The sequence below is a fragment of the Pelodiscus sinensis genome, chromosome 26 (genome assembly GCF_052426305.1).
Source record: "Pelodiscus sinensis isolate ZL-2025 chromosome 26, ASM5242630v1, whole genome shotgun sequence".
NCBI lineage: Eukaryota > Metazoa > Chordata > Testudines > Trionychidae > Pelodiscus > Pelodiscus sinensis.
In genome coordinates this window covers 7,440,564-7,463,939 of record NC_143077.1, presented here as the reverse complement: position 1 = coordinate 7,463,939, position 23,376 = coordinate 7,440,564, and the positions used below count along the sequence as shown (strand labels likewise).

The window sequence follows — 23,376 nt, the reverse complement described above, 5'->3', positions numbered from 1 at the left end:
GGGACAGTCCGTTATTTCTGGCCCCTGTCCAGTAAAAAAACAAAACAGAAAATACCGGACATGTAAAATATCCGGTATTTTCTGGTTTTTTTGGACAGAAGGCGTGGGCAGGGGGAAGCAAGGAGTGCGGGGATTCTTAAAGGTGCAGCGACCTTTTTTTTATCTCCCTTTTTTCTTTTTTTTTTTTCTCAACAACTTTCATCTCCTGGGATTTTTTTTTCTCAACCAAATTTTTTGCCAAGTTCAGGATTTTTGGTGAAAGCATCTGGCAAGCCTAGCAGCCAGGGGACGGGGGCACGAGGCTGGAGTACCTATGTGGGCTCCCCAGTGCTGATGGGAGGGGGGAATCCCAAACCTTTGGGGCCAGATCCAGGCAAGCTAGGGGCTGGATCCAATCCCAGGGCACTAGGCTCCCCACCGCTGCTTTAAGGCTAGTTTAAGTGCGGCATGGAAAACTCACCATTGACAACCCAGGCCTGGGTCTTTTATCCTACCCCGTCCCTCTAGCATCCAGGAAATGCTCTGAACTGGGCTTGTTTTATGCCCCAGAGCTCAGATCCCCAGCCAAGAGAAATTCACCACAAAAGACGAGAGAAAAACCTCCTGATCTGAACACCATCTAGCACTCATTCACCCTTCCGTAAGGGCCGCACGGTGCTTGCTGGGTTACAGCTGCTGCTTGTTTGTGCCAAGGGTTCTTACCAGGCTGTCTCACAGCAGGCTGCTGCCTGCAGGTGTTTTGGTGCGGAGAGAAAAACTGACTCAGAAGAAGATTTTCCACATACCAGTCCCTGGCTGTGTGCAGAAACGGCTGCTCTGAGCAGTGTTGCCGGCCTACAGACAGGCTCATGCATGTTGGAAATAGAAGGGCCGCCCATCGGAACAACAGATAAATCAGTTTGTCTTCATTCCCCAGCAGAAAGGCAAAGCAAGTGAGGCCGGGCTCCCCACTAGCCAGAGATGCAGTGGTCAGCAAAGGGCAGAGCTTGCTTGGTTAGAGTTAGCGCCACTCGCCATCTTCCAAAGAAACTTTTTAAAATCAAGAGTCTTAAAAGCAAAAAAAATCACAAACCACTGCTGCCTTTTTCGACATTGTGTTTTAATAGGAACGGTGAGCGACCTTTCGCGTGGCCCCAAAACCTGGCGTGGCAGTCAAGGAAGAATTTCAATCATGATGTAGACCGCTAATAATGTCAAGAACAACCAATAGTCTAGCAGCACCTTGGAGGACCAAACAGGTAGATGGCATCAGGCGCGTTCCTGGGCACAACCCACTTCTTCAGCCAGCGTTCTCCAGGTTTAAAGGAGTTGTCTTTAGGGTGACCACATTTCCAGAGGATGCTCAGATGGGGACTGTATGTACAGGTTGGACCTCCCTGGTCTGGCACCCGCGGGACCTGGGCAGTCCTGAGCCAGGGAGCATGCCGGAGTAGGGGAGGTCAGTGCTTCCCCGCTGTCTGCTTCATCCCCAGGCTCCCAGAGCTGGCACTCCTGCTCACTGCTGCTAAAGTTCCCTGGGGTTTCGGCCTCACTGCCACGGGAACAGGGTCCCCTGCTGGGGTCACCCGGCCACTACCAACCCTGCTCAGATGACACCGGCCCCTCTGCGGCTGGGGATTCCCCGGGCTCCCTGGCCGAAGCTCCCCTGCTTCTGTTCCACCTGGCCCCGCTGCGGCCAGGGTTCTATGGCTGGGACTGCCCGGCCATCCCAGCCCCACAAAATGGATCGGGTCTCTCGTGCCCACTGAAGAGCGTGGAAGGTGTCACAGATCTGGCTGGACGCTTCCTAGGTTATGGAGGAGGGGCTCCACATGGTGGACCTCATGTGCCATTAGCTTGCTGGGGCCTGGCTTTGGCACATACGCCTGCTGCAGCTCGCATGCCTGGCACCGAGGCCCCAGCAAGCCAATTGCCCCGGCCCTGAGCCTAATGCCACACCTCAGCGGCTCTTGCATGTTCCGAACCCACCCCCAAAGGGTTCCAAGGATGGGGGACGACAGAACCAAAATGGACATGCGTATAGCTCAGGGACGGGCAAATATTGGCCCATGGGTCCAATCTGGAACAGCAGAGTGAGCCTCTGGTGGGCCCCTTCTGCTATAGTTACCTGCACCTCCATCAGGACGGGCGATCACAGCTCCTATTGGCCGCGGATCGGCGTTCCCGGCCAATGGGAGCTGCGGGAAGCAGTGTCCTGGTCTGTACCACTTTGCGCTGCTCCTATTGCCCAGGAATGGTGATCTGCGGCCAATGGGAGCTGCGATTGCTGGTACCTGCAGAGGTGCATGTAAATATAGTGGCAGTGGCCCACCAGGGGCTAACCCCAGCGAATCAATGCCGTTTTATTGCCCCACCTACAATCATAGACTCATAGAGCCATAGTGCTGGAAGAGACCTCAGAAGGTCATCAAGTCCAGCCCCCTGCTCTAGGCAGGACCAATCCCAACTAGATCAACCCAGCCAGGGCTTTGTCAAGCCGAGACTTAAACACCTCTAGGGATGGAGACTCCACTACTTCCCTAGGTAACCCATTCCAATGCTTCACCGCCCTCCTAGTGAAATAGTTTTTCCTAATATCCAACCTGGACTTCTCCCACCACAACTTGAGACCATTGCTCCTTGTTCTGCCATCTGTCACTACTGAGAACAGCCTCTCTCCATCCTCTTTGGAACCTCCCTTCAGGAAGTTGAAGGCTGCTATCAAATCCCCCCTCACTCTTCGCTTCTGCAGACTAAACAGACCCAACTCCCTCAGCCTCTCCTTGTAGGTCATACGCTCCAGCCCCCTAATCATTTTGGTTGCCCTCCGCTGGACCCTCTCCAATGCGTCCACATCCTTTTTGTAGCAGGGGGCCCAGAACTGGACACAATACTCCAGATGTGGCCTCACCAGAGCCGAATAAAGGGGAAGAATCACATCTCTGCATCTGCTGGCAATGCTCCTCTTAATGCAACCTAATATGCCATTAGCCTTCTTGGCTACAAGGGCACACTGTTGACTCATGTCCAGCTTCTCATCCACTGTAACCCCCAGGTCCTTTTCTGCAGACCTACTACTTAGCTGGTTGGTCCCCAGCCTGAAGTTTGGTAACTCAGTACCTCTTAAGTACAAAGCAAAAGCACAAGCGTGCCCATATAATTTAGAAACCAACCCTCCTCCTGTGTACAGTGCTCCTCACTCCAGCTCCTACCTCTGGCGGGTCTGTGTTCAGATAGGCCGGGCTCCCCACTGCTTCATCTGCTTCTGCCAGCTGCTCAGCTGTTGGAAATAGAGCCGCTCCTGCCTTTCTATAACCTCTGTCAGGTGACCTTCTGATCGGTGTCTACAGGTGAGCACGGACCCCTTCCAGGTCACTTTGTTGCCAGGTGTCCTTTCTCTGGATAGCCCAGCTCTTCTGGGGAGAAGCCGTCTTTGGTTTAGGGTGTTTCTATGTGAATATCGGATCATCAAGGTTTAACAGCCTTCTAGCGTTAGCTTTGTGCCACTACCCCCTTGGAATTCCGGTCCGACTTGGCGGTAAAAAGGCAACTGGGAAGAATGACCAAACCTCACGTTCAAAAGGGACGTAGCAATCCAAAGCATGCCCATGATTTCAAACCGAATCCTCAAGCTGTCCACGGAAACAGCGCACAGCTCATCACAGAAGGACCTTATACCCAGGTATATTTACAAATGGTTTATGACCACTTATGAAAATATCTATGGACCATTATGGACTTCTACAGATCAACAGGCTGCTTGTACACTTGCCGCAGACCATCTGGGGCACCTTTTACCAGTGTGTTTATGTCCCTTGAAAACGCCAGTCTGTAAGGTGCATCTACACAGCACCCTTAGCTCAAAATAAGCTACGCAATTTGCACTACACAAATTGCATAGCTTACTTCGAGTGTATTTCAAAATAGCTTATTTCATGATTTGGGGTTGTCTACACAATGCCAAATTTGGAAATAACTTGCTATTCCGAAACGCCCCTTAACCCTGGTGGAATGAGGGTTATCAGAATGTCGGAATAAGCCACCTGTTATTTCGAAATCTATTTCGAAAGCACGGGATGCTTCAATAAATGCAGAATAGCTATTTCAGGATACGTCTGGTATCCTGAAATAGCTCCGCAGTGTAGACATACCCTAATTACATGCCTAGAACATCTACAAATCATGTATCAACTCTTTATTGAAGATGGGCCAGAAACAGGGCAAATTGTCTCACAAATGTCATCCCTTTCGACTGTTGCTGTTGTTGAAAAAAATAGAATTACGCAAAGCTCTGACTGGTTCTGCAACTTGTCCATGCACTTTTCAGGGACAGTGCGACCCTGCCTCCAATGGACACTGGCTTGAGAAATGGTTATAGCCTTAGAGAAAGGGTTTGAATTAGGCTTGCCAGGTGCTTTCAACAAAAATCCTGAACATGGCAAAGATGGTTGAGCAAAAAAAAAAAAAAACCTTTAAATGATCCCAGTTTTTCACCAGTTTTTTTTCCCGGACAGGGGACTTGAATACTGGTCTGTCTGAGCAAAAACTGGACACCTGGCAACCCTAGTTCGAATCAGCCTTTGATTACTTCATCAGTCAGGCTGTAAGCTGGTGAGCAGTTTGCACTGTTGGATGGAGCCTGTGCCGGAGACCCTGAGTGCAGAGAGAGAACGTGTGAGCCTCCTCTCTCTTCACCAGCACCCTCCCCACTATCTAAAGGGACAGACCCACGTGGAGCCTGCCCTGAGGATGGTGCACTAAGAACCCGGCTCTGTTGCGTGCAGTGATGATAGCCTGCAGGTTTGCTCCCACGCTTCCTGCCCTGGCACCGGGTGGCAAGTTCCCAGCAGCGTTTGGTGACCAGGTAGGCCATCTCGCAGAGACTGAGAAGGATGCACAAGGCGGTGGTGGCCACCATGAAGTAGGTGAAAAGTCTTTTCTCGGTGGGCCTGGCGATGAAGCAGTCGACCGTGTTGGGGCAGGGGGCCTCGGCGCACCGCACCACGCGGGGCAGGCTGAAACTGGCGTAGAGCCGGTGGAAGATGTAGAGGAAAGTCGCGTCCACGGTGACTTTGAAGACCAGGCTGAGCAGGTAGGTCCACCACAGACCTCCCCGCTTCTTGCCAGGGTTGGGGTAGAGCTGGCGGCTGTTCCCTCCCTCCGCCTCCTGGTGCTTCCTCTGCTTGGCCACCCGGTAGGCCACGTGCATGACCACCAGCAGGGAGGGGCAGGTGACCAGGATGAGCTGCAGGGCCCAGAGGCGGATGTGGGAGACGGGGAAGATGCGGTCGTAGCAGACGTTGGAGCAGCCGGGCTGGCGCGTGTTGCACTCAAAGTCCCTCTGCTCGTCGCTCCACACCTGCTCTGCCGCCACCACGTAGACCAGGAAGCGGAAGACAAAGACCATGGAGAGCCAGATGCGCCCGAAGGCCGTGGAGTACTTGTTCACCCCGCTTAGGAGCTCCTGGAGCGAGGACCAATTCATCCTGTCCTCTGGGCTTCGCAGAGCTGGAAGGGAGAGCAACCAAACTTCAGTGAGTGGAGCAGGCTTAACCACAGAGAGGACAGTCTGCATCAAGGGTGGCACAAGAGTATGAGAATGCTCTGGGGGCTACGTACCCCTGGGGTCTCTCAGGGCCTTTCTACCATCCCCTACTCCCTTGGCCAGTCAGAGGGGGAGGCTGGCAATGAGTTACTGCTGGGGCAGGCCAACAGTAAATCCCTGCCCCTCACCATGAGCAAGGAGGAGGCTGGGGAGGGGGTGAACTGTGCCTCACAAGTGAGGCTCTGAGTTCAAGTCCCTCTCACCCTCAAGCTCTTCTGGAGTGATGCTAGGCACCAGGTTTAAAACAAACAAAGGGAATTTTTCTTCACTCAGCACACAGTAAACCTGTGGAACTCCTTGCCAGAGGATGTGGTGAAGGCTAGAATTTTCACAGGGTTCAAAAAAGAGCTAGCTAGATTCATGGAGGTTTGTTCCCTCAATGCTATTAGCCAGTATGGGTAGGAATGGTGTCCCCAGCCTCTGTTTGTCTAGAAGTGGGAAACAGGAGGGATTACGTGAGGATTCCCTGTTGTGTTCCCTCCCTCTGGGGCATCTGGTGTTGGCCACTGGCGGCAGACAGAACCCTGGGCTGGATGGACCGTTGTCTGACCCAGTATGGCCACTCTTATGTTCTTATGATGCTGCTAATACACATGCCTCACTCAGGGCTGTGTCTGAAGGAACCATTCACTCCTGGATCTGACATATGCCCCATTACTATGGCTCTCTCCTCCCTGCTGCTACCAGCCAGTGCAGAGGAATACCGGCGTTCTCTTACGTCCTGCACTGGGTGCTGGCCGGAGCCCGGCAAGGCACTGGAGATGAAGCCAGTGGCCTCAGGAAAGCAAGCATGGGTCAGTAATGGGATCAGCATGCAGACCATGGCCCTCTTGTGCTGGGGGATGAAACTCAGCCCTGAGCAATGTGACTTTGGCCTCGTGGGCTCTGACTTCTGACTATAGCAGATCACAGATGCTGCTTAAGACAGTGGAGCCTGCCCGGGATTCAAGTGGTGGCTCCCGGGTGCCCGGCCCAGGGCTGGATTTCACCCCTCGCTCACACCCTGTGTGCGTTTTCCCCAGCGCGTGTTGCACATGGTCTTATCAGAGCAAACCTGCACCATCAGCGCCATGCTCAGCAAAATGGCACATTGTCTTTGAAGAAAGAGCATAACGCTTCAGGAGCATTGTGTATGTGTGTGCGAGACAGCACGCTTCATATGAGGGTCCGTGTGTGTGTGTGTGTTGTGTATGTGCGTGTGAGAAACAGCATGCTACATACCAGGGATCGTGTGTGTGTGTGTGTGTGTGTGTGTGTGTGTGTGTGTGAGAGAGAGAGAGAGCATGCTACATACCAGGGACCGTGTCTATGTGTTGTGTATGTATGAGTGAGAGACAGCATGCTACGTACCAGGGATCGAGTGTGTGTGTGTGTGTGTGTGTGTGTGTGTGTGTGTGAGAGAGAGAGAGAGAGAGAGAGCATGCTACATACCAGGGACCGTGTCTATGTGTTGTTGTATGTATGTGTGAGAGACAGCATGCTACATACCAGGGATCTAGTGTGTGTGTGTATGAGTGAGAGAGAGACAGCATGCTACATACCAAGGACCGTGTGTTTGTGTGTTTGTGTGTGTGTGTGTATGAGACAGCACACTACATACTGGAGACCTAATGGGAGTTGACGTTTCACACCAGAAGGCCAGGGATAAAATTCCCTCCCCACCAAATTCTGTTACAGAGATGGAATGTTTTCAGAAAATGCCTTTCCAGAAAACGGTTGTGTTTCAGAGGCCAAGAGTTACCCAAGCAACAAGTGATTTCCAGTGAAAATCTGGCCTCTTTAAAGGCCCCCCCAAGTCAGACCACCCCCAAAATAGAAGCACCTTAAACATCTCATGGTTTAGGAAAATCTTGGCCGAAGACAATGAAAAGCCATTTTCTCCTATCATGCGAGCAGTGGAAAAGTGGCTAACAGAACTTTGGAAATGCAAGAATCACCCTTCCCCCACTTAAAATAAAAAAAAATCCAAATAACAAATTAAACGCCATGTTCAGCATTAAAGTTCCTGATGAGTGCCTTCGGGTGGAATTAGCTATTGATTCCAGATAACTTTTAAGTTACGGCTGAAGTCCTCGGGAATTACAGTGCCGCCCGAGGCGCCGCAGAACACGACGTATCACTGCCATTTAGTGCTGTTGTTTTAACCATGGTTGTTTATTAACGAGGTGGGGATGTGGCATGACTGGGTTTCCATGGGACTCTGTTCCTTGGGGGGGGGGGGGTCACTCCTACTTCTCCAGCCCGTCCCTAGTGTGACCCAACTGTGGTGAATAGTCCTGAGACTCCATGTTGGGCAGGATTAGCAAGAAGTCTGCCTTAGTTTGAGCAGTGATAGAAATGTAGCCGTGTTAGTCATTGGACCTAACCAAACGAGTTATAAGATCAAGAACACATATTCCTGCGCATCCAGAAATATCATTTATGCTATCATGTGCCGAAAGTGTCCGTCTGCTATGTACATTGGACAAATGTCTCAGACACTTCGCCAAAGGATCAATGCCCACAAAACAGATATCAGACAGGATCACAAAGAAAAAAACAGTTTCTTGCCATTTCAACCAGCAAGGATATTGTCTCAATGACTTGATTACCTGCATCCTGCTTCAAAGGCCTTTTAAGACTGCACTTAAAAGAGAATCCTCTGAACTGTCATTCATGCTTGAATTCGACATTTTACACTTAAGTTTGAATAAAGACTCTAATTATCTTACCCATTACAAAGATAGCTTCCCCAATTATCACCTCTAATATCATTAGCTCACAGACATTTACCTCCCCCCTTCCATCCCCCTTCTGTTCTGAAATTTGATTTGTCCTTTTCATATGTGTTCATTTTTTTAATTGTATCCTTTGGTATATATGGTTGTGACAATTTTCTTCCACTATTTGATCTGAGGAAATGGGTCTGGCCCATGAAAGCTCATCACCTACTAAACCATCTTGTTAGTCTTTCTGGGTATGTCTACACTACCCTCCTAATTCGAACTAGGAGGGTAATGTAGGCATACCGCACTTGCAAATGAAGCCCGGGATTTGAATTTCCCGGGCTTTATTTGCATAAGTCGGGCACCGCCATTTTTAAATCCCGGCTAGTTCGAACCCCGTGCCGCGCGGCTACACGTGGCACGGAGTTGCTAGTTCGGATTAGGCTTCCTAATCCGAACTAGCTGTACTCCTCGTGGAATGAGCGGGGTAGTGTAGACATACCCTCAAGTGCTACATAGTCCTGTTTTTTGTTTTAGTTTGAGCAGGTCGTTTATGCCGAGGTGCTATTCCAGCTAAGGGCTGAGGTGGAGTCTGGCTCTCTGTGTGCCCAATGTGTGAAAGAAAAGGCAATTTTATGAGTGAACAAATGGGGGAAGGAGGAGCATGACATAGGGGCCGAGGCAGGGAGTTAGGAAGACCTGTGTTCTATTCTCTCCTCTGCCACTGGTCAGCTGGGTCAGTGTTTCTCAACCTTTTTTTGCTTGTGACCCCCTTCTGAGCCTTGCTTACCTCTGGGGCCCCCTTCATAGCTACTGTTAGTTGGAAAAAAGGTCCATCATTTACCTAATGTTCCGTTTTTTCCATGTGGCCCCCTAGAGGTAGGGCGTGGCCCCTGGGGAGCCATATGGCCCACGGTTGAGAACCACTGGGCTTACTCCAGTAAGTCATGCTGACTTCTCTGCCTAGGGTTGCTAGATGGTGTCACAAAAAATACCAACCTCCCAAAAAACCACCAGGAAAAAATTCTGTTGAGCGTGGCCTGAAATCATAGAATCATAGAATCATAGGACTGGAAGGGACCTCGAGAGGTCATCGAGTCCAGCCCCCCGCCCTCAAGGCAGGACCAAGCTCCGTCTACACCATCCCTGACAGATGTCTATCTAACCTGTTCTTAAATATCTCCAGAGAGGGAGATTCCACCACCTCCCTTGGCAATTTATTCCAATATTTGACCACCCTGACAGTTAGGAATTTTTTCCTAATGTCCAATCTAAACCTCCCCTGCTGCACTTTAAGCCCATTACTCCTTGTCCTGTCCTCAGAAACCAAGAGGAACAAATTTTCTCCTTCCACAAATGCAGTTGTGACCCCTTTAAATGTCTGTTATTTTCTGAATTTTTTTTACCAGACGGAAGGTGCAAATACTAGGCTGTCCTGTTCAAAACCGGGCACCTGGCAACCCTGTCTCCATCCTTGTTTCCCCTGCTACCTCCTGGCTGTCTTATCTTCTCAGACTATAAGCTCTTTGGAGTGAGCCCCACGCTTAGCACAATGGAGACCCACTCCAGTGATGCAATACGATTTAGGCTGCAAGAGATCGGCCAGACCCTTCCCTCCGATTCCAAACATCCGCAGCATTAGTGCACTGGGACACCGGGCCTTGGCCACTGTCAGAGGACAGGAACTGGGCGTAGATGTCCCTTTGGTCTGACTTATTCTTATGCTCACTACTGGAGCAGCTCAGCAGTTTGCATCCAGATTTTTCTGAACATTTGAAAATGCCCCCCAAGTGACCACATTTAACCTCTTTGCATCTGAGCGCTTCAAGGTAGGGATCGTGTCTTCACGGGTGTTGGCGTGTCTCGTAGCACATGAGGCCCAGGGGCTGTGGGCTTGCCTACAATATCAATATTCAATCCCACTAGCAATTTGACGACAGCTTTCCACCAAAACAACCAACAAAGCTCCCCTCCCTGAAATCGTCAGACTGTACAGCATGCACACTAGCAAGGTGACAAGACTATCGATCATATTCACAACTTCTGGAGCTCCCCAACCACCGGCCTTTGGCCCCCAAATGCCTAGCGCATGCAGAACACACACATACATTCATGAATTGACAGAGCCTTAGTGACAATCAATTACTGCCGAAATGTAACGTTGCGCCCTCAAATGCTTTCACGACATGATACATTGTAAGCAGTAACCCTGTGTCTCATGGGTGAATGTCTCTTTTATATACTCACACCCCAGGCTCAGTGCGGCCGCCCCGGACTAGCTGCTATGCCAACTTGAGGAACTGCAAAGTTTATAATCCCTCAAGCAGGCTGCTTTCCAATCAATCTGATTTCTCCCACCTAGGATCTTGCTTCTTGCTCCTCTCCTTTGTACACTAAAACATGCCTCTTACCTGACAATGTGGAATCCCATAGACTCTCTCTAGCTATTCCAATGCACAATCCAGTTTCTCTCCCTTTGCAGATGTGCAGGAGGTGGTACACCTGCAGGGCGGGCCTCCCCTTCGCCAATACGCTCAGAAGCCCTTCTTCAAAGACTTTTTTTTAAAAAAAGCCTAGAGTCCCAGAAAAAAACCTGGACCTGTCACTCTAGATCAGCATTATCGCCAGTGCTCCTTGAGCTCCAGGTGAGTTTTCTCATGGGCTTCATGGAGGCAAGGGCTTGGCCCGGTACGGGTTTTAACAGGTTGCACAAAGTGTGACAGGAGAATGATCAGGATTGAGCAGGTTGGATAGACACTGGCAGAATGAGCAGGTTGGATAGACATCTATTGGGGATGATCTAGACAGCGCTTGGTCCTGCCATGAGGGCAGGGGACTGGACTCAACGACCTCACGAGATCCTTTCCGGTTCTAACGTTCTATGCTTCTATCATCACATGTTGCCTTTTTGCCTCACATTGCTTTGGAAGCAGGAATCCACTAAGGTGCCAACCCCACTCAGAGTGGGAGGGACAAGCGCTAGCCCCATGGTGCCGACAACAAGACCACAGCTTGGAGAGGTGAAATGCCTCAGCTCAGATCAGGGCAGGAGAAGAGGGGGGAAGGGAGGGAGCACATCCCCTGCACTTGGCAAGTAATCAATTCACATGACAGAAAAAAATGGATATAAGAACCAGGAGTCACCAAATGAAATGAATAGGCAGCAGGTTTAAAACAAACAAAAGGAAGTTTTTCTTCACTCAGCCCAGAGACAACCTGTGGAACTCCTTGCCAGAGGATGCGGTAAAGGCTAGGACTTTAACAGGGTTCAAAAAAGAGCTAGATAGATTCATGGAGGTTAGGTCCATCAACGGCTGTTAGCCAGGATGGGTAGGAATGGTGTCCCTAGCTTCTGTTGGTCTGGAAATGGGTGACAGGAGAGGGATCACGTGAGGATTCCCTGTTGTGTTCCCTCCCTCTGGGACATCTGGCATTGGCCACTGTTGGAGACAGGACACTGGGCTGGATGGACCTTTGGTCTGTCCCTGTACGGCCGCTCTTATGTTCTTATGACAGGAGTGAAGCTGGAAACGGAACCAAAAGTGAATCCTGCACCCTGTTTTCTGCTCCAACTACTCTCCACTCCCGCCCCGCTAATCAAAGATACTTCGCTCTGGGGGGGCTGGCTGCCAGGGGCTATTCTTCTGATTTCAGGGCTTGTGAGCAGGTGAATCTTGGCTCTTTATAAAGGTAGAATTCCATTGTAACGGTGTTTAGAAAATTGTCCTCCATGCTCTGTGTCACAAGAAGGCTACTCCCAGGCCACCTACAGGAACACGAGCACTGCCAGACCACAAATCGTGGCTGAAGGCAGCGCTGCTTCCAAGGAGGATGAAGCCAGGCCATGATCTACCGAGTGGGGAGCAATTTCCGAGAACTAGGGAGTTTATTTTCTCCCTCTCGACAAGCACATCTTCAGTACTGTTAGACTGGTCCACGGGGAAGGGGGGGGGGGGAAGAAAAGTCCTGTCCAGGAGTATTTATGCCGCCATGTTTTATTGGTTTTAAGCTAAAATAAAGAAACCGAAACACAGCCAGTTTCTTACAAAGAGACATTTTTATTAGTTGCAGGGGAACACAAGCTGAGCAACACATACCGGGGATGGGGGGGATTCTCAGTGGATGCAAACGGGCTCTCCTCCCCTGAATTCAGTGCAGCTGAGAGGATTCATAGCAGCGGAGGGGCTGGCCTATGTCCTGTGCAGTGCAATGAATTGTTTGTGTTGGGCTTTAAAAACACACACACACACACACACACACACACGGCTTTGCTTGGGTCCTTAAGGAGGGACACGGGGGGGGGGGAAGGCAGGTCAGTTCTAGAGTGGCCTAGGGGATAGGGCACCTGCCTGAGAAGTGCCATGTGGTGGGTTCAAATCCCACCCCCCACCCTAGGAGTGGCCAGATATCTACTTGCCCTGACCCTGCACCCTCCCTTGAAAGCAGCTGGCATGTACAGCAGTGGCTCCATATGCTACCCCTCATCTATAGGCACCAACCTCACAGCTTCTGGAGACCCCCTGCTATGGGGGTGCAGGAATCAGGGTTGGGGGTGAGGAGGGATTCTGTGCAGGGGACTGGTTGGGTGTGGGGGGGAGGGGGAAGAGTTTGGGGAGGGGCAAACTTCCCCCCTCCCCTGAAATTTGTACCAGGGCTGCTTGCCACCAGGGAGTGACAGCAAAGTGCATAGCTCCTCTGTGCTCCCCGGCCAGAGTGAGGAATGCAACAAGCTGTGCACTTTCCCCTTGCTCCCTAGCAAAGGGGAACAGCCAGTAACATCCCTGTATGAGTTGGGAGGGAGGGAGCCTCAGTCCCTTGCACTGCCTTCCCCCCCAAACATACCTGGGTGGGAGGCTTGGGACTGGGGCAGTCCTGGGGGGGGGGGAGGTGAGAAGCGGACATGCCCCCAGCAAGCCCCTTTCATCTGCTTGGTGATTCTAGCCCTTTTCTGTAGGGTATTATGACAAGCAAGCAAGCAAGCCTTTTCCTGGCCCAACCAAACCCTGACCTTGCTTTAAGTTATGATCAGAGGAAGCTGCCTACCACAGCTGAAGGTCCATTTAGGAGGAGTTCTTGAAGAAACAGACAAGCAGACAGAAAGACAGACGGACAAAGTCTTTCCAATATAGAGTAGAAGAGTAGACCTAGCTCATGTCCACCTCCCATTGTTTTGCAAAACCTCATCAGTGCCACATCTGCTGCATTGCGTTGTGAACACGGGAGGAGTATGGAATTCCACCCTCCAGGTGCAGCTCCCCCTTGAAATGCTGCCACCTCTGGGGTGGAACACAACAACCATCCAGTACCAGTGACCTGACATCATCACTGTCCTTTTAGGAAGGGGAATGAGGTAGCTGAGAATTTAGGGCAGCATGACGCAGTTTCCTGATGTGGCTCCATCACCACCAGCCACTCCCTGAAGCATGCGAAGGGTTGTTTAATGATAATTGTCTCCATAGGAAGAGGGCCACCTACACAGCAGCGCTTGCACCACCAATTAAGGTAGGTGTTTAAACAACAAGGGTAATTGGAACAACTTCCTGTCAAGGGAGGTGGTGGATTCTCCACCCCTTGATGTCTTTAAAACCAAGACAAGATGCCTTTCTAGCTCAAAAGTTAGGGGCTTGATGCCGGAAGGCCTGGGGGGACTTCTCTGACCTGTTTTCAGCGAGGATGATCATAATAGCCTTAAAAACCAGTATTTCTAGATTTTTTTCTTTCCCTTTGGCCGCCCTTTACCCCCTTCCCCACAGTCAGCAAAACTCTAATTCCCTCAGGCTACGCCCACACTACGAGTTTTCTTGGCAAAAAATATGCTAACGAGGGACTCATTTGCACGAGCCGCAATCTCATTTGCATATTTTCTGCTGATCCGTTTTTGCGCTAGGGGTTTTTGCGCAAAAACAGGCAGTGTGGACATTTTCTTTTTGGGCAAAACCCCCTTTCTCCGAAAGATCCTTATGCCCCAAAAAAGGAGGTTTACGGATCTTGCGGACAAAGGAGATTTTGCGCAAAAAGAAAACATCCACACTGCTTGTTTTTGCACAAAAACCCCTAGCACAAAAACAGATTGTCAGAAAATATGCAAATGAGACAGTGAGTCATGCAAATGAGTCCCTCATTAGCATATTTTTTGCCGAGAAAACTCGTCGCGTAGACGTAGCCTGAGGGTGAATGGATTCCCCCGTCGCCAGCATTAGCCATGTTCAGTTGCCATGACTTGGATCTCTGGCAGGATGGACCGGTCATTTCCCGCAGACAGGAAAACGCAGCATTATCTTCACTGGGAAGTATCCTGTTCTTTCCGGTGTTTTCTGCTACCTGCAGTTGGTCCCTCGGGGTTAAGCAAAGCTGAAGGAACTGCTCAGGAAAGGAGGCATTTTGGAGACCTCATGTCCCTCTCTCCAGCAGGCATGGAGAGAAAATATCTGCTTGACCTAGACCTTCCAAGCCAAGGGGCGTTCACAGCTGTGCCGGGATTCCCCAGCCTCCGTAGGCCACATGGCACCTCCCCTCAGGGACAGACACGAGGGCCTGGCTCTGTTTCCCCAGATGCACGAGGTCTGTTGTCTAAGAAATTCTCAGCTGAGGAGTCTGGCTTGGTCCTTCCGTTGCACTCCTCTCTCAGGCTGGACCTCCGTGCAAGGAAGGAAGCTTTTCCCCTCAGGTAGGACACGCTACTGAAAACACAGGCGGGCACATTCCTGCATGATAACAGGACACAGGAATTGCCAGGCTGGGTCTGAGATCCGGTCCTTCTAGCCCTGTGACCTGTCAATAGGAGCGGCCGGCAGCAGCTGAGGCAAGAACTCATCAAATCTCCTCAGTCTAAATCCTAGTGCTAGGCTCCTTGGTGCTCCCCTTTTGCTTCTCTCCAGCCTGTGACCTGCAGAACTTCCCTTATACCCGAGGGGCCATTCTTATTTCCACCAGACCAAAGCAACACAGGGGGACCACCTGGTGTAGTTAATACCCAGGTGTGTGAGGGGAGCAGCTGCTGACCCCGGAGCTGATCGTGGCTCATGACGTCCAAAGGCACCGCCAACAAGAAGGGCTGGTCTAAAACAAGGGCCGTTCTGTATGGAGATGGCCTCCCTAGGTCTTCCCCTCCGTTTAGGAGAGAACCTCTTCTGCCTTCTGGGAGCCAGTGGGGACCAGAACCGTGGCTGGCTTGTAACGTGCTTCAGGAAGAACTTGCCCTCCTGACTTGAAGTTGTGCTGCTCGTCGACGCACGACGCATGATGCACGATGCTCCTGCACCGCCTGGTCTCCCGCCTGCTCCTCTCGCTCCTGGACAGCAGGGCCTCCCGGCACCTTTTTCCCACCAGGTAGGAGGCCTCCACTAGGTTGAGCAGGATGCAGATGCAGGCCGTGATCACCATGAAGAGGGTGAAGATGTTTTTCTCCGTGGGCCGGGAGATGAAGCAGTCCACGATGTTGGGGCATGGGGGGATCTCACACTTCACCACGACGGGAAGGGTGTAGTTCTTGTACAGCCTGTAGAAGATGTAGAGGAACACCACGTCCACGGTGGCCTTCACGAGGAGGCTGAGCAGGTAGGTCCACCATAGCCCTCCGCGCTTCTTGCCGGGGTTGGGGTACAGCCGGCGGCAATGCTCCCCCTTTGCCTCCTGGTTTTTCTGCTCCTTGCTTTCCCGGTAGGCCACATGCATGACCACCAGCAGGGAGGGGCAGGTGACCAGGATGAGCTGCAGGGCCCAGAGGCGGATGTGGGAGACGGGGAAAAAGTGGTCGAAGCAGACGTTGGAGCAGCCCGGCTGGAGCGTGTTGCAGTCAAAGTCCTTGTGGTCATCACTCCACACCCGCTCCGCTGCCACCACATAGACCAGCACCCGGAAGATGAAAACCAAGGAGAGCCAGATGCGCCCGAAGGCCGTGGAGTACTTGTTCACCCCGCTCAGGATCCCTTCAAATACACCCCAGTTCATGGTGCTCGGCTCCCGGGAACTGGATCTGCAAGGGGAAGAAACACACATAAATGAATCAATATTCCAGGCTCCCAGCATAGGGCCCTTCCAGAGGCAGGAGCAGAACCCTTATGGTCATAGACAAAGTGTCCTGCAGAGCCGTAACAAGGCAGGGGAGGTGCAGTACCTTTAGGGGTGCAAAATTAAAAATTAGAGAGTTAAAATATTATTTCATTTACATCTTAACTATCATCTATTTGCAATCTCAATGCATGTGCAATTAACAACATGTGCAATGAATACAAAAAATTACGAATTTTATCATTTCTTTGGGACGGGAGGAGAGGGCAGTTCAGTCGCTTGCCCCAGGTGCAGAAAACCTTAGTTTTGGCTCTGGTATCCTGTGACATGCTGGACACAGCCGTGGCCTGGACTGCGGTTCTGAGAGTGTCTGGGGTCAGGAAAATCTGGGTGGGCTTGTATCACCCTCACCCAGCCCTGCGAGCATTTTATTTTTTAACACCTAGCTTGACTCTCGCCCTACGCATACTTGTGCAGCCTTTAAGTTCTCCGATCTCTCTCCTGCCATCCATCTCCACCCTCTGACAAACAGAGGCTGGGGACACCATTCCTTACTCATCCTGGCTAACAGCCATTTATGGATTTAACCTCCATGAATTTATCTAGTTCTCTTTTAAACCCTGTTATAGTCCTAGCCTCCTGAGGCAAGGAGTTCCACAGATTGACTATGCGCTGTGCGAAGAAGAACGTCCTTTTATTTGTTTTAAACCTGCTACCCATTAATTTCATTTGGTGGCCCTTAGTTCTTATAGTATGGGAACAAGTAAATAACTTTTCCTTATTCACTTTCTCCACACCACTCATGATTTTATAGACCTCTATCCTATCCCCCCTTAGTCTCCGCTTTTCCAAGCTGAAAAGTCCTGGTCTCTTTAATCTCTCCCCATATGGGAGCCGTTCCAAACCCCTCATCATTTTAGTTGCCCTTCTCTGCACCTTTTTTAATGCCAGTGTATCTTTTTTGAGATGAGGAGACCACATCTGTACACAGTATTCCAGAAGCGAGCGTACCATGGATTTATATAAGGGCAATAAGATATTTGCTGTCTTATTTTCTATCCCTTTTTTAATGATTCCTAACATCCTGTTTGCTTTTGACTGCCGCTGCACACACAGCAGAGGGAAGCAATGCATTGAAAGCAGGTCAACGCAGTGGGAACAGTGGCCTACCCCCACCCCGCAAAGTGTAAGCTTGTGAGGGGAGTCGAGGTAGGGTTGCCAGGTGTCCGGTTTTGAAAACTGCAGTGCAGGCATGATGCTCCTTCCTCCCCAAAGAGAGGCTCCGCTCCCGAATGCTGCTTCCTAAAAGGCAAAGGCAGGGCCAGCGAGGAAAGGAAGTCCGTTCCCCCATGGGCCCCAAGGAGTCGGGGTGGGAAACGTTGATTCGGCCCTCATTAGTCTGAGAAACGAGACGCCCTGACTCGTGCCAGAGTGACCCTGCACTCGCTTTCCTGCCGAGATGGACGGGTTCCAGCGGCTGCCTGCAACCTGCCAGATTCTGCAGAGGAAAACGATGCTGGGTCTGAGGGCAGGTGGGTGGAGGAGAGAGAAGTGGGTAGGATGGTGAGATGGCAGGATGAGGAGCAATGGTCTCAAGTTGCAGTGGGGGAGATCTAGGCTGGATATTAGAAAATACTGTTTCCCTAGGAGGATCGGAAGCCTTGGGATGGTTCCCTAGGGAGGGGGTGGAATCTCCATCTCTCGACGTTTTAAAGTCCCGGCTTGTCAAAGCCCTGGCGGGATGACTGAGTTGGGGTTGGTCCTGCTTCAGGCAGGGGGCTGGAGTCACTGACTCCTGAGGTCTCTCCCAGCTCTAGGATTCTCTGAGGGGCTGGAGCTGTCACCGTCCCAGTAGGGATTTCATCTGGGACCATTTCCCACCAGATTCAGCCATGGCAAGTGGGTCAGTGGGGTGGTGACTTGACCTGAAAGGTGATGTCCTGGCAGGGCAAGCTTAGTGAGATCGCCTGGGCCCTTTCTGCTGGAGGAGATTGTAGCTAAAATGTATTTTAGTGTTGGCTTAAGACTATAAGTATAATGATGACAGGAAGTCCTGGATAATGATTTGCTTAGGAGTTGTGTAGGCTTCTGTTTCACCCTGCTCCTCATGACTGGAGAATGTCTGTGTTGCAAGGTAAGTTGTAACTCTGTCCTCCTTCGTTTGAAAGGCATCGTGTCCCGGGAAATTGTCTGTGCATTGTTTGGAGTAAGTGCAGGAGGTGTGTGAAAGCCGCCACAATGGTCCAGACGGTCAAAAAGACGTGAGAAATGTGGAGACGCTCCGTGAGCATCCATTGTGCTCGATACTCGAATGAGATCAGCAGAATCAACAAACCTGGGAGCCAGGCCAAGACCCCCAAAAGGTGAGATGGCAAACAAGGGATCGCCAAGGGAAGCCTGACCATAAACAGCAAGGGATGCACTGCGGAAACCCCCCAAAATGAACACATTGAGTATTGCAGCAGTATGCAAAACCCATAGATTCAAACGGGATCTCACAAGTATAAAGACAGGATGTTCTTGCCACGGGACGCTGGCTTAGGTCCTGCAAGCCACGCCTCAGAAGAAACTCGAATTGTGATCGACAAACCCCGACTCCTCACTCATGTTCATTCTTACGTGGCCAGTAAGATTGACTTGAGCCATGACAGACTGGTAACTATAAACCATCTGCAGGGTGTGTGTGTGTGTGTGTGTGTGTGTGTGTGTGTGTGTGTGTGTGTGTGTGTGTGTGTGTGTGTGTGTGTGTGTGTGTGTAAACCAACACGGCACATTGTCTTTTCCTCTGAAAAAGACCTGTGTGCTTCTTAGAAGCATAACAGGATAAGGAGGGATGGATGCTTGCTGCACCCTTCATCCAAAAAGGCCTCCCACCTTTATTATTTTGTTATTTCGAATTGCCGTTATGCAAGGACCCCACCGGTCTGGACTTTTACCGCACCCAATGCAAACAGATGGTCTGTGCCCCAAAGAGCTTACAATTGAAGCCCCGCCCCCATCTCAGGCTAATGGCTGAAGGCCAATGTAGAAGCGTGTAATATCTGTATAGACTGTCACTATGGGTGTGTCTAGACTACAGAGTTTTGTCGACAAAAGTGGACTTTTGTCTACAAAACTATACCTGCGTCTACACTACCACCGAGTTCTGTCGACATAACGTCAACAGAACTCAGCAGTTTTGTTGACGCTGGTAAACCTCATTTTACGAGGCATAACGCCTTCTGTCGACAGAGTTTCTGTCGACAGAAGGTGTTATTGCATGTAAACTGTCCTTTGCGTCTACACTACCATGTCGACAAAGCGGCTTGCTTTGTCGACAGAACTCAATGTAGTGTAGACGCTCTTTGTCGACAGAAGTTTTGTCGACAGTATCTGTCGACAAAACTTCTGTTGACAGAAGCCTGTAGTCTAGACGTACCCTTAGTGACCAGGCTAATGCTGATCCCCTGGTCTGGTCTGAATGCTAAGTCGAAATCCCCTTCCGTGTCCCTTTTCCGTGGCCAAACTCTAGCCTCTGTAGCATGGGGCATGGATCACTTGCTGGAGGATTCTCTGCATCTTGGGGTCCTTAAACCATTTGAGGACTTCAATATCTGAGATATAGGTGAGAGGATTATTCTAGGAGAGGGTGGGTGAGATTCTGGGGCCTGCATTGTGCAGGGGGTCAGACTAGATGATCATAATGGTCCCTTCTGACCTTAAAGTCTATGAGTCTTGTGCTGCAAGAAGCGCTGGCCAGAAAGATGAGGCCAAATCTCCAGCTGGCGTAAATGGATGTAGAGCCAAAGGGCTGAACCTGTTCACACCACCTGAGTATTTGGCCCTTTATACTTGAATCACAAGAGGCTCAAACTCCTGTTTTTCTCCAGAGACCATTCCAGGGTGCGAACTCAGGGAGCGCCCCCACACCCATCTCTCTCTCAGGCCAGCCCCTCTTCACCAAGCCATTTGGTGTCGACTTGCCTTGCGTTGCCCAGAAATGGCCTCACAACACAACTCACAGGACAAGCGAAGGGATGAATCCTGTTGTACGTCCGCAACGCTGGTGCTAAGGCCCCCTCCCAGAGCAGGAATCCACGCGGTGCTACAGTAACCAACGCAGCCACGCACCAGATCTCCCACGCTGCCCTCCCTCCACACAGCCCCAGGGCTGGGGCCTGGTGTGTGGGGAGAGGAGGCCCCATTCCACAGACCTGGCAACCCACTGGAGATGGAAGGCAACCGCCCTCGCGTCTGGGCCCAAAAATAAGTCTGAGCGGAAGGAGGTTGATAAATCTGGTCGTTGCATCCCACGCAAGGTGGATGCTTGGCCAGCCTGGAACAACTGGGATAAGGACCAGGAGGGGGAGGAGGAGGAGGAGGGCGGAGCTTGGACATCTAGAGTCACTCTCAAAACAGGCACAAATCAAGAACCAGGATTCGGAACAGCTGCAGTGGGTGAGAGAGGGAGCAGAAATGGACTGCTGGCTAGACCTGCTGGTCAGACCACCAGACACTTAGTCCTGGCTTTGACCCAGAATCACCGTGCCGCTTGGACAAGTCACCTGACCTCTGTGCCTCAGTTTCCCCATCTGTAACTAAGGATGGCATTCCTCCTCCTAGTGCAAAATTCTAGGAGAGCAGCACATCCAGTGCTCCATGAAAGCAAACTATTCATTAGACAGGTGCACACGGACACCCCCCCACACACCCCCACGGGCAGCCGCAGCATGTAACGCACCATGCACGGCACTCGAGCTCACGCGTCCAGGACACAAGGGGCTGATTCTTTCCTGACTCATGAATCTGGAGTAACTTTCTCTCCCTCCCTCCTCTAGCTACCTGCCCAGCCAGACACCAGACTTCAGACACCTACAGAACACCCGCTGAAACACTACACTGCTAATGCCTAGGACCAGCCTGAGAGGGTTTGTGTCTCTCCTATGTGTGAGCATAACTCTCAGGCAAACTGTCAGCCAGCGCTCACTCTGTGCCCATGTGTCTGAGACACACACCCTGGATCTAGGACTTTCTGCAGCCCCCACATGTCTCCCTTCCTTCCCAGCCAATGCTCCTTACCAGGTGGGAGGTCCCTTGCCGAGTTCTGCTCTTCCTTAAGGGGCTTCCTTTTTGCAGAGGCAGTCCGCCTGGTTCTCCGCGCACAAGCCACCGTGCAGCCCTGCGCTTTCAGCAGCCGGGAGGAGGAATTTTCAGAGGGAGGGCGGGACTAGGAGTTAAGGTGGATTTCCAAGATGCCCATTGGCTGCCAGCTTGCGGCACGGCTGGAAGGAGAGGTCCGACCCAATGGTATGTTTCGGCTGCCCGCCCTGATCCTGCAAACTTTTAAAGTCCGCGCTTCACTTTACGTCTCTGAAAACATCCAGTCAATGGGCAGCATCAGTTAAAAAAGCAAACAGAATGATGGGAAACATTACAAAACCAGGATGGAGAAAAAGCCAGAGAATACCTTATTGCCTCCATATAAATCCATGGGACACCCACATCCTGAATACTGCGTGCAGATGTGGTTGCCTCATCTCAAAAACGATCTCTTGGCATTGGAAAAAGTTCAGAAAAGGTCGACAAAAATGGTGAAGGGTTTGGAACGGCTGCCATATGAAGAGAGATTAGAAAGTCTGGGACTTTTCAGCTTAGAAAAGAGGAGACTAAGGAGGGGGGGGGGATGTAATAGAGGTCTATAAAATCCCATCTGGTGTGGCGAAAGTGAATAAGGAAAACAGTTATTTGCTTGTTCCCGTAACATAAGAACTAGGGGTCACCAAATGAAATGAATAGGTAACAGGTTTAAAACAAACAAAAAGAAGCTTTTCTTCACACAGCGCACAGTTAACCTGTGGAACTCCTTGCCAGAGGATGTTGTGAAGACCAGGACTTTAACAGGCTTAAAAAAAAAAGTAAATACATTCATGGAGGTTAGGTCCATCAATGGCAATTAGCCAGGATGGGTAGGAATGGGATCTCTCGCCTCTGTTTCTCCGAGGCTGGGAATGGGTGACGGGAAGGATCACTGGATGATTCCCTGTCCTGTTCATTGCTTCTGGGGGTACCTGACATTGGCCACTGCTGACAGACAGGCCACTGGGCTAGATGGGCCTTTGGTCTGACCCAGTCTGGCCGTTCTTACGTTACGTTTCTCCCCGGAGCAGCCCTGTTGGTGTAAATAGGATTGCTCAGGGCTGATCTTGGCTGGGGCCCTCCAGCCAGCGGTGTGAATAAGGTAGGGCATGGGGCACCAGCCAAAAGGATGCCAGGCCTGGAGAATGGAACATTCTCTCCCATCCCCACAGGGTAGCCTGTGGCACAGGGGGCTCAAACTCCCGGCCCGTGGGCCATCTACGGCCTGGGCAGTTTCACAGTCCGGCCCGGGAGGCCCTGTAGCCCAGGTTGCGGGTGTCCATACCCAGCTCCCAAGCCCCACTCCTTCCCCCAAATCCTCGCCCACAGGTGGGGCCACGGGGTGGCAGCAGGGGTGGCCCCTCCCACTCACTGCTCAAGCTCCTCCTACCAGCTCCTTCACCCCTGCGTGGCAGGGCTTTGGCTCTCTGCCCTGGGCCCTAGAGAGTCTAATGCCAGCTTTGCTTGGTGGACCCCAGAACAGGGCGAGGGGAAGCACTTCAGGCGAGGGTTATTCTCACGTGGCCATTTCCATCCACTTGCAGGTTCCGTTCGGTTGCGATCGCGGCTCCAAGAGCCTGAAGTGCAGCTGAGAACGAGTCAGGCTCCTGGATCGCTCCAGATCAGGTTAGCTTAACACCTCCTCCATCCGGCTCCTTTCAGACGACGTCGTCAAGCAGGCCAGCAGCTGGCGGAGCATTTTCCTCCCTCGTCACGAGTGGGATGAGGGTTAATGATTTCTCAGGGAATTATTTAACAACCATTTCAGCAAAGTCTGACTCCCCTCGCTGCACCCGGGCATGCGCGTCTTTCCGAGCGCCATGTGCAGAGAAATAGAATTACCCTGGGGAAGCAATGATGGTGGGTGAAAACCCGGCAAACTCCAGCCCTGCCTCTTTTGCCTCAGGCTCTCCCCTTCCGCGACCTTCCCTTCGCTTCCTCCCCATGGAGCCAAGACCAATC

The 23,376-nt window shown here is 51.4% G+C and overlaps 2 protein-coding genes across 2 annotated transcripts; both read right to left on the bottom strand.

The window, feature by feature from the left end:
* Positions 1 to 4,014: 4,014 nt before the first annotated feature.
* On the bottom strand, positions 4,015 to 5,479 carry LOC102447347 (gap junction beta-4 protein-like). Its single transcript, XM_006125971.4, has one exon. The coding sequence runs from the start codon at positions 5,462 to 5,464 to the stop codon at positions 4,553 to 4,555; it is 912 nt and encodes a 303-aa protein (XP_006126033.2). The 5' UTR covers positions 5,465 to 5,479; the 3' UTR covers positions 4,015 to 4,552.
* Positions 5,480 to 12,333: 6,854 nt separating this feature from the next.
* On the bottom strand, positions 12,334 to 21,494 carry LOC102445669 (gap junction beta-5 protein-like). Its single transcript, XM_006125967.5, has 2 exons — positions 21,358 to 21,494; positions 12,334 to 16,264 (listed from the first exon to the last, which is right to left on the bottom strand). The coding sequence occupies exon 2, from the start codon at positions 16,237 to 16,239 to the stop codon at positions 15,403 to 15,405; it is 837 nt and encodes a 278-aa protein (XP_006126029.3). The 5' UTR covers positions 16,240 to 16,264; positions 21,358 to 21,494; the 3' UTR covers positions 12,334 to 15,402.
* Positions 21,495 to 23,376: the final 1,882 nt, after the last annotated feature.